Genomic DNA, 11210 nt, shown 5'->3' with positions numbered 1-11210 from the left:
GGAGTCTTATCCACTACACCACCAGGGAAGGCCCTGTACTGAGAATTTTATCACCAAAGTCTAGCAGTGTGGGCTGCAAATATATCAGATTCATATAAGAAAATACCATTTGATTGGTTTGCAAAGGGATCCAAGCTTGTTAGTACCGCGTTCTCCCTTGTGTTCTCCACGTAGCTTTCCAGGACTCCACAAGTGCTGGCTGTTGTGTTCAGTGCCTGGTGTCTACCTGGTGACCCTTTGGAGTTAGTCCAAAGGTCCATTCTGTCTGAGTTTTCTGTCTGCTGCAGCTCAGTTCAGGCAGTTCTTGCTGGTCTTCCTTGTGTGGAACCTGATGGCCAAGCCAATTTTCAGCCAGAATGACCAAGAGAACCACCAGGGGCAGCCCTGCTATGCCCATTCGAATCAAGTTCTCCGTCGTGTAATCTTGGTTCGTGGTATCTAGAGACGTAATTTAGAAGAGATGAATGGTCACTGGTCATGTTTCATTCCATCCCATCCCAAGAGCCCTGGAAGGGGAGCTCATTTCCCTATTTGTGGTTTCACTGGGACCCCCTCCTCCACACGTGCATGCATTCATGAGCACCCTACTTCATATTAAACGTAGGTCCAAGGGTGTGGTTCCCCGGGGAGTCTTGTAAAACGGGGAGGAGGTGGGTATGAGCATGTTGTGTTTGCTTTTCATTCCCTCCTCACGTGGCAGTGTCAGTGACTGTCTAATCATGTCCCTGCAACATCTTCATGGATCCAGAGTCTGAAAGTCTCTCCTCTACGTCATCTTCACCCCACATAACAATGTGTGTTCCTTTCTCATACATGACAAAGGGTACAGGATGGCTGGTATCTGGGAAGCAAGTAGGAGAAACATTGCAGATAAGCTTAGAGAAAATTTTGGGACTTCCCTGGCCATCCAGGAGGTAAGACTCTGTGCTTCCACTGTAGGGGACACGGGTTCAATCCCTGCTCAGGGAACCAGGATCCCGCATGCCATGCCGCCGAAGAAACAAAACACGAAAAACAAAAACAAAACAAAACAAAAAAACAGAACGCAAAAACTTAGGGAAAATTTATCTCCACTATTGTGTGACCTTTCACCAGACATTTCTGTTCACTGAACCTTTAAAAAGATTTCTCCATTTGTTTTATGGACTTCATGGGCCTCTATTCCTCTCAAGGATGTAATAAAATAGTGTGAAATTACAATGCTGAGAAATCCTAGTAACTCTCTCCTGTTAAAATACAGAAATCAGTTCCAAGTGGATTTGGAGTTCCTAATTGCAAAGTGCAAAATGTTTCAAGTTTGAAAAGATAATACCACCTTGATGTTGGATAGGAGGTGATTTCTAAAGCAAGATTCATTGATTATCTACTCTAAAGGAAAAGGCTAATAAATTCACCCCTCTTCCACTATTGCCCAGTTGTCCCTGCAACATTCATTGAAAAGACCATTCTGTCTGTATGATCTTACAGTGCCATGACTATCATATTTGCTGAGCTTGTAGAATGGCTGGACAAGGTACATAAGAGAGACAGGTGTGGTCATTCCCACTCAGCAGTCAGCAGCTGCTTTTCTCTGCTATAACTCTTTGTTTTCTCCCTCTGGGCAGTGATGCGTGCAAACAACATAAAAATGAAACTTTTTTTTTTTTTTTTGACCACGCCGCGTGGCTTGCGGGATCTTAGTTACGCAGCCAGGGATTGAATACGGGCCCACGGCAGTGAAAGCCCCGAGTCTTAACCGTTGGACCACTAGTGAATTCCCAAAAATGAAGCTCTTGATAGAGGGTTTTTTTTTTTTTTTTGGCTGCACAGCACGGCATCTGGAATCTGGTTTCCCGACTAGGGATGGAACCTGTGCTCTCTGCAGTGGAAGCACCGAGTCTTAACCACTGGACCACCAGGGAAGTCCCTCGACAGAGTTTTTTTAGAGTCTTCCTCAGTGACCCACTCCGAGTGGATTCTAGTATTACAGGTTAGTTTCAGGATTCTCAGCTGCAACTAAGCGTGTGAAAAAGGAAGTGGATTCGTCAAAGCTTGTGTCTGGCATCTGCTATCTCAACAACACCCCTTAATGTGACTCCAAACGTTGGCCTCTCCTTTCTCAACAGGCCACGTGTTTTCAAAGGAAACTGGAGAACTCAAGGAGAGGATGTGAAAGTCAAATGTGGTGTGGGTGAGAAGTGCTTCTTCTCTCTCTCTCATTTTTTAAAATATTTATTTTATATTGGAGTACAGTCGATTAATAATGTTGTGATAGTTTCAGGTGTACAGCAGAGTGATTTCAGTTATACATGTATCTATTCTTTTTCAAATTCTTTTCCCACTTAGGTTGTTACATAGTATTGAGCAGAGTTCTCTGTGCTGTACAGTAGGGCCTTGTTGGTTATTCATTTTAAATATAGCAGTGTGTACCTGTCAATCCCAAACTCCCTAACTATCCCCCTCACTTCCCCCCTGGTAACCATAAGTTCGTTCTCTAAGTCTGTCAGTCTGTTTCTGTTTCGTGAATAAGTTCATTTGTGTCATTTTTTTAAAGAAAAGATTCCGCATATAAGCAATATCACACGATATTTATCTTTCTCTGTCTGACTTACTTCACTCAGTATGACAATCTCTAGGTCCATCCATGTTGCTGCAGATAGCATTATTTCATTCCTTTTTATGGCTGAGTAATATTGCATTGTATATATATACCACATCTTCTGCTGGAGAGGGTGTGGAGAGAAGGGAACCCTCCTACACTGTTGGTGGGAATGTAAATTGGTACAGCCACTGTGGAGAACAGTATGGAGGTTCCTGAAAAAACTGAAAATACAGCTACCGTATGATCCTTCAATCCCACTCCTGGACATATATCTGGAGAAAGACACGGTCCGAAAGGATCCATGCGCCCCAGTGTTCATTGCAGTGCTTTCACAATAGCCACGACATGGAAGCAGCCTAAATGTCCCTCAGCAGAAGAATGGATAGAGAAGTGCTTCTTCTCTCTTCGTGGTCCTCTGAGTAGTGACTCTCTCCTGCCCCACTGTTCTTTCTTAGTGCATCTCTTTGTATTCCTGCCTGATGCCAAGGCCCTGAACAGTCAGCCAGAGCCCTGAGGAAGAGGACACACGTGTGGGCGGGGGTGCACTTACCTGTGACCACAAGCTGCAGGGCATCACTGGGGGCTGACCATACATAAGGGCTGCCGCTGTACCAACTGTAGCATGTGTAGATCCCTGAGAAGCTGAGGTTCACAGGACCCAGAATGAAGTCACCCCAGCGTCCCCCGTTTTGGTGCTGTGACAGAGCGGCCCTTCTCTCCTTGCTCAGTGAAAATCTGTCGAATGAGGTGTGTGCTGAACTGCACCGGAGGGAAACACTCTCCCCTGGCATCACCACAAGGCACCCATTAGTGGAGAGGGAGGGTTTGTCATACAAGCCTAAAAGAGCAGAGAGTGAGCTGTTAGCAAGATTTTGTGTCATCCCCCTGGATCCCCGCCACTCCTGTTGGATCCATGCTAAGAGAAGCGAAGAAGCTGACATTTCCTGCTGCAATGGAATGGGAGGCGGTAACATCCCATCTCACTACTACAGGATCTATACTCTGTCCCCAGTTACTGTAGATAGAGCTGATCAAGCAGGCAGATGAGATGCCAGCTTCGAGAGACAGCGATCTAGTCTCTAAAGCCAGAAGCACCACGCGGTTCTGTTCCCAACTGCAGCGTGTGGGTTTCTCCCCACACCGCCGAGCAATTATGAGACCCCAGCTGGGCATCTCACAAGTCAACTCAATTCTTTATTTATTTTTTGCGGTACGCGGGCCTCTCACTGTCGTGGCCTCTCCCGTTGCGGAGCACAGGCTCCGGACGCGCAGGCTCAGCGGCCATGGCTCACGGGACCAGCCGCTCCGCGGCATGTGGGATCTTCCCGGACCGGGGCACGAACCCGCGTCCCCTGCATCGGCAGGCGGACTCCCAACCACTGCGCCACCAGGGAAGCCCAAGTCAACTCAATTCTGACACTGTCTCCCTGGCAATAACGTCGGATCCCCCAGGTTTAGGGCTCCAGGTTAAGAGCTCAGTCCTACAAGACCGCCCCCACTTCAGACGCCAATCAAAAGTCTAGGTTGTCACCTGTGCTTCTGACTCAATGGCTATAAATCAGAAGTTCCCAGGACCCAGTTCTTGGGTTCAATTTATTTGCTAGGGTGGCTTACAGAACTCAGGAAACCAGTTTACTTACTGGATTTCTGGTTTATTATGAAAGCATGTATCAGGAACAGCCAGATGGAAGAGGTGCATAGGGCTTCGTTACCTGGGCAAGACTCTTTAAGTCTTTGGCCATTGATTCAACCTCCAGCCTCTCTGCCCTCTCTGGAGGTCAGGTGAGGTGGGGCTGAAAGTTCCAACTGTCCCATGACCCCTGGCAACCAGCCCCCATCCTTAGGTGCTTTCCAAAAGTCACCTCATTAACATAAACTCAGGTGTGGTTGACAGGGATTTCCTATGAAAATGAAGACACCTTTATTGCTCATCGCTTAGGGAATCCCAAGGGTTTGGGGAGCTCTGTGCCAGGAACGAGGATGAAGACCAAATATATGTTCCTTAGTATAAGTCACAGTATCACAAGCCATATGTTGGGGAAGAGAGGGAATGGTATCCAGAGAGTCTGAGGAGTTATGGCAGGGGCTGAAGGATATTCTTTTTATTCTTTGTATAAGAAGAAAAGGTAGAAGAACCTGGAAACTCAGGGTGCAACCTTCTAGAAACACGGGGTTAGGCCACCCTGAGGACAGTGCTTCAAACTGAGGGCTGGACGCATACCGCAGGAGCATAACTCCTCACTCCTTAGGTATGAGCTGCATATAGTGATTTCCTTCCACATGGAAAGGGAGGGTGGGAGGAAGAGACATGTTACAGTGGAAAAACCTGACAAACACCGTCTCAGCCGGGTATGCGAGCTCAGCGTCAACAGCCGTATTCATTGGTATAGTACGTACCCTTGCTATGATATGATTAAAAATGGCGCTGGGGCTTCCCTGGTGGCGCAGCGGTTGAGAGTCCGCCTGCCGATGCAGGGGACGCGGGTTCGTGCCCCGGTCCAGGAAGATCCCACATGCCGCGGAGCGGCTGGGCCCGTGAGCCGTGGCCGCTGAGCCTGCGCGTCCAGAGCCTGTGCTCCGCAACGGGAGAGGCCACAGCAGTGAGAGGCCCGCGTAGCGCAAAAAAAAAAAAAAAAAAAAAAATGGCACTGGGCCTTGGTGGTCGTCTTCACCGATGATCCGTAGCCCCTGTCTTATCATGAGTAAAACATTAGACAACTTCCAATAGTGGGGCGTCCTGCAAAACACCAGAGCAGCACCCCTCAAAACTGTCGACGTCATCAAAGACGAGGGAAGTCTGAGCAACTTCCACAGCCAAGAGGGAACTAAAGAGACACGACGCCTAAATGCAGTGTGGGATGGGATCCCAGGAGAGATGGAGGATGTCGGGTAACCACGAAGGACGTCTCAATGAACGTTGGCTCATTATAACGTATCAATATTGGTTCATTAATGGTAAGGGGTGTATCATAGTAAAGGAAAACGTGCGCACCTGGGTGCTGGGTGTGTGGGAACTCTGTTGTATCTCCTCCGTTTCCCTGGAAATCTGAAACTGTTCTAAAAATAGCATCTCTGAAAAGATAAGCAAGGAAAAAGAGCTGAGGGTCAGAGACAGGCCTCACCTGTCACTACCAGCTCCAGGGCTTCACTATGCACTGACGAGCTGTACTGTTTTCTGTATCGGCACTGATAACGTCCTGCAGTATTAGTATCCATGCGTTTAATGACAAACTCAGCTGTCTTCTGAAATCCCCATTTCGTCTCCACCACTTTGTATGTGGAGTTTCCCAGGATCTCCAGTTGGTACAGGAAAGACTCAGGAGTTCCCCCACACAGGATCTTCACAGACTCATTCCAGGGAATCACAGAACCGGGCGTGGCAGATATGGTAGGAATGGGAAGATTCCCTAGAAGAAAATAGAGCCCAGACTCAGGTGCCCTGCCATGGAGAAACCATACTTCTTTCTTTCACTATGGGGGGAACAAATAAATTAAGGTGTGATGGACTTATATTTCCCGCCTTTAAAATACTTGTTTTTAGTATTTTCTAATTGTGGTGAAATAAAATGTGTTACATAAACACAAAATTTACTATTTAAACCATTTTTTTGGCAAGGGAGGGGGAAGCTGGGGCGAAGTGAGAGTAGCATCGACACACACTACCCAATGTAAAAGAGATAGCTAGTGGGAAGCAGCAGTAACAATTTTAAGTGCACAGCTCAGTGGCGTTAATGACACTCACCATATTGTGCAACATCACGACCATCTATTTTCAGGACGTTTTCCTGATTTCAAACAAAAACCCTGTAACCATTAAGCAGTAACTCTCCACTCTCTCTTTCCTTAGGCCCTGGTCACTTCTAATTGACTTTCTGTCTCTATGAATTTCCCTATCCTGCGTACCTTGCGTCAGTGGAATAACACAATATTTGTCTTTCCGTGTCTGGCATATTTGACTTCTTGTGATGTCATCAGGACCCATCCATGTTGTAGCCCATGTCAGCATATCTTTCCCTTTTTATGGCTGAATAATATTCCACTGTTTGTATAGACCACGTTTTACTTATACATTCATGTCAATGGCTATTTGGGTTGTTTCCACCTTCTGGCTATTGTGAATAATGTTGCTATGAACGTGGGTGTATAAATATCTTGTTAGAATCCCTGCTTTCAATTTCTTTTGTTATATATATGCAAGTGGAATTTCTGGATTAGACATTTAGCTTTTAAGAACTGAAGCATTTTTTGAGGAACTGAATTCCTTCCTTGTTATATGTATTTTTTATTCAGGTGAAATTTACATAACGTAAAGTTAACCATTTTTAACGTATGCCATTCGGTGGCATTCAGTACATTCAGTGTCGTGCAGTCATCACCTCTGTCTACTTCCATTTTCATCGCCCCGCAGAGGAGACCCCATCCACGTTAATCCTACCCTCTCTGCAGTCCCTAGCAACCGCTGGTCTGGCCGGCAGTTTGTTTGGTGTTTTGTTGCCATGGTAATCCTCATGAGAATGCAGTTCTGCTCTTCACTCTAACGTAAGGGTGCTGAAGCTTGGGGAAACCGTGCCCATTGCTCAAGACCACAAACTGAAGAGTGGTGCAGCCTGGTCTGCAAACTAGGACTCTCTCACTCCAGCTCCTCTGCAGATGGGGGAGAGCTGTTTCTCCTGCAGCAGTTAGAGAATGCAGTGTGGGGGACAGCCAACAAGTGTCTGACGGATATGATGATTAGTTCTGTGAGAGAGGGCGGAAAGGCTGGGACTTGGAACCTCCCGCTCCGGGAGTGCGATTTAGGATGGAACGGGATTTGGAAATGTTTTTGGGTACCCGAAGGTGCGGGTTAGCTTCTTGGCACCAGTGCATTCACACGGAGTGGCGTTAAGCAAGGGATTTTGCATGTTGAAGACTTCTGTCCTTGGCTTTAACCCCTATACAGAACCTAGCAAACAGGGGGAGGGATACTCAGAATCTGCTGGTTCCCTTTGTCAAGGTGTATCATCTATTTTAGACCTGATAGTGATGTGCTCAACTGCAGCTCTGTGAAGGGGGAAACAAGGGAGTTTGCCGTCCTCAGCAGGATTGTTGTGAAGCAAGACGAACCCTGCAGGACTTCCTTATGTTCAGTATCGTTCACTCACCAGTACCTCCCATGTATTTGTTATTCCGAGATACACAGAGAGATGCCTCCATTAACTCAGCACATTGTTTATCTACTATCATGGCTTAAGCCAGTGGCGCTCAACAGGAGACAGACAATTGTCCCTGCCAGGGGACAGTCTGTCAATATCTGGAGACATCTTTGGCTGTCACATTGTGGTGGAAGATACTATTGGCATGTAGCGGGTAGAGGACGAGATGCTGCTTAATACCCTATACTTCACAGGACTGCCCCTAAAACAAAGGATTATCCAGTCTCAAATGTCAATAGTACCGAGGTTGAGAAACGCTGACCTAAACAGACCCCTACCTGTAAGAATGATGATGTAGAAAAAAGTCAGATATTAATTTAAAAAATACACAAGGATGCAACTGTAGGTCATGCTGTGTGGCCAGCAGTTCTGAAGGTGTAGACCTTGGAGATCTGATAACACACTCGAGCGTTCAGCTGCTATGTGAGGATGCGTAAGAATTGCCTAGGCAGGGACTTCCCTGGTGGCGCAGTAGGTAAGACTCCACGCTCCCAACGTAGGGGGCCCAGGTTCGATCCCTGGTCGGGGAACTAGATCCTGTATGCATGCTGCAACTAAGAAGCCCACATGCCACAACTAAGAAGTCAGAATGCTGCAACTAAGACCCAGTGCAGCCTTAAAAAAAAAAATTGCCTAGGCAACGTGGATAGGAACGTTCGGAGCCTTGCAGTTAGATAGAAGGACAATGGAGGACATCCCTGAGTTAATAAGGTGCAAGGAGTGAAGGAGAAGCTAAATTAAGGTCAGCATGGGTGAAAAGCAGAGAGAGTCAGAGGGAGAGTGGAAGGTGAGCTGGACGGGTAGTCACCAGCCAGGTGGGCAGAGCTTGAGAGACCTGGGGAAGTGGGTAGGTTTATCTGAAGATTGACTACTGAGGACCTTTAAGAGGGAGGTAAATATATTCGCATTTTAAAGACACAAATAATCCAGGCTACAGTCTTTAGAAGGAACTGGAAGAAAGGAGACATGGATGGACAAGCAGTTTCACCCCTGAGGAGGACGAGGTAGTTGGGGTGACAGAATGTACAGTAGCAATTCAGTACTGCACTACAGAATAATATGCAGGTTCTACAGGAGGGTGCGGCTAAGGCAGTGTCCCTTTATTTTTTATTTTATTTTTTAGCCCAAAGTCACATTTCTATTTATAATTTAAGCATCCATTGTAGATAGAACTTGGCTTACTCATTGTGGAAGATAGGAGAGTAAATAAAGTAAGTACGTCTTCTTAGAAAACCTTATGTTGTATCATTAATTAGCATTAAAAAGTAATGAATCAGGGGCTTCCCTGGTGGCGCAGTGGTTTGGGGTCCGCCTGCCAATGCGGGGGACACGGGTTCGTGCCCCGGTCCGAGAAGATCCCACATGCTGTGGAGCAGCTGGGCCCGTGAGCCATGGCCGCTGGGCCTGCGCGTCCGGAGCCTGTGCTCCGCAGCGGGAGAGGCCACAGCAGTGAGAGGCCTCTGTACCGCAAAAAAAAAAAAAAAAAAAGTAATGAATCAGGACTTGCCTGGTGGCTCAGTGGTTGAGTCCGCCTGCCAATGCAGGGGACATGGGTTTGAGCCCTGGTCAGGGAAGATCCCACATGCCGCGGAGCAACTAAGCCCGTGCGCCACAACTACTGAGCCTGCGCTCTAGAGCTCGTGAGCCACAACTACTGAGCCCACGTGCTGCAACCACTGAAGCCCAGGCGCCTAGAGCCTGTGCTGCACAACAAGAGAAGCCACGGCAATGAGAAGCCCGCACACCGCGATGAAGAGTAGCCCCCGCTCACCACAACTAGAGAAAGCCCGCGCACAGCAATGAAGACCCAGCGCAGCCAAAAAAAGTAATGAATCAAGGAAAGTGGAGACCTGGGCCTTCATATAGAGTCCAAATACCTTTTTTATCCCCCATGATCCCCTTCATCCTCATCATCACAGGTAACACACTTACCAAATACGTAACTTACTTTATTTACATGGTTTATCTCGATTAAGCCTCACGATGATCCAATAGATTCCATTATTATTTTTATTTCTCTTTTATAGATAAAGAAATTGGTTCTGAGAGTTGAAGCTACTTGCGCAAAGCTCTCTAAGGCAGTGTCCCTTTAAATGAAGCAACGTGGGTAGCAGTGGGGAGAGTTAGGTTGTGAAAGCAGGTACATTTGATATAGGGAGGCTGTTGGACAATGGAAGATGGTTCCCGACTTTCTCATCCCTGCAGTCGCGAACATTCAGTAAGATGCCCACCTCTGACGGACAGTCAGCCTAGCAGAGGCAAAGGCTAAATCCAGGTCTGAGCACAATGCGTTTGAGGGATCCCAAGAGACCAAAGTGAGGTGGAAGTTATGCAAGGGGAGCACAGCAGAGACAGCTAGAACAAAGGATAAAATTGGAATTCATCTGGGCTTTAGACCATGTCTCTTGCTCTTCTATCCTGGAGCTGCCATGAGGATAGAGGGCGACTGGAGGAGACGTAGGGGAACACTTACCATCCTGTGCCTGAATCTTCTGGCCAAGACAGAGCACTGGAAGAGAGACATGCATGAAAACTCAATCTGCACATTTCCAGTCTCTATTATGAATCACCCAGCATAATGACATACACGTGTCATTTTTTAAAATGATTTTTTTATTTTTTGGCCACACCACAGGGCATGTGGGATCTCATTTCCCTGACCGGGGATCGAACCCACACCCCCTGCAGTGGAAGCATGGATTCTTAACCACTGGACTGCCAGGGAAGTCCCACAGGTGACCTTTCTTTCTTCTACAGCAAACATAGTAAACAAGACATCTTTTAGTTTTATCTTCCAGATTCCAGCCCTGAGGCTCTCATCTGTAGGAACTCTGGAACCATCATGGGTCTCCAGACAGCATGGCATGGGTTGAATGAACCCCACAAGGTCAACTTGACCACTTGATGATGGAGCCTTACAGGCTAGCATGGAGTTGGAACTTGGGCAGATGCAGTTACAGATACCTGGGCAAAGACCGTCTCTCTCCACTAAGGAGATAAGAATCTTCTCTGCAGCTCCTAAAATCACTGAGTTCTCATGTTGAGAGAGACCTTGACTATTTGGGGATCCCCCCATCTTTCCCTCTAACCCACTTGCATTTGAGGACTCACCGAGGCAGAAGAGGGTGGTGTCTCTGGGGGTCATGGTTCCGACACAGCCAGCCTTAGCCCCGTTAGCCACTTGTTGGTGCACATCAGCAGATGACAGGTTCTCATGAGACAGTAAGATCCACAGGAAATATGACAGCAGAGTTCCTCATCAGAGAATTTCTACATCTATTACTCCACAGGAATGGTTCCTTTCCAAAGAACTTCATTCTGGGGAGCTCTTGGGTGGAGTCTAAGAGGAGATCAATCTCCCTGTTTATGTTTCAGATGAGAAGTGAGTGTTTTCCTTAACCAGTGTCTAATGGGGCTCAAATCCTTCTTTGGACAAC

General features: G+C 47.2%; 1 protein-coding gene across 1 annotated transcript; it reads right to left on the bottom strand.

Moving 5' to 3' along the window:
* Positions 1-208: 208 nt before the first annotated feature.
* FCAR (Fc alpha receptor) lies at positions 209-10918 on the bottom strand (the record flags this gene model as incomplete). Its single annotated transcript, XM_082863554.1, has 5 exons — positions 209-438; positions 3132-3419; positions 5704-5988; positions 10247-10282; positions 10885-10918. The coding sequence occupies 5 exons, from the start codon at positions 10916-10918 to the stop codon at positions 209-211; spliced, it is 873 nt and encodes a 290-aa protein (XP_082719680.1).
* Positions 10919-11210: the final 292 nt, after the last annotated feature.

This window comes from Leucopleurus acutus, assembly GCF_964270905.1.
Source record: "Leucopleurus acutus genome assembly, chromosome: 20".
Lineage (NCBI taxonomy): Eukaryota > Metazoa > Chordata > Mammalia > Artiodactyla > Delphinidae > Leucopleurus > Leucopleurus acutus.
This window is presented reverse-complemented; position numbering and strand designations above follow the sequence as displayed.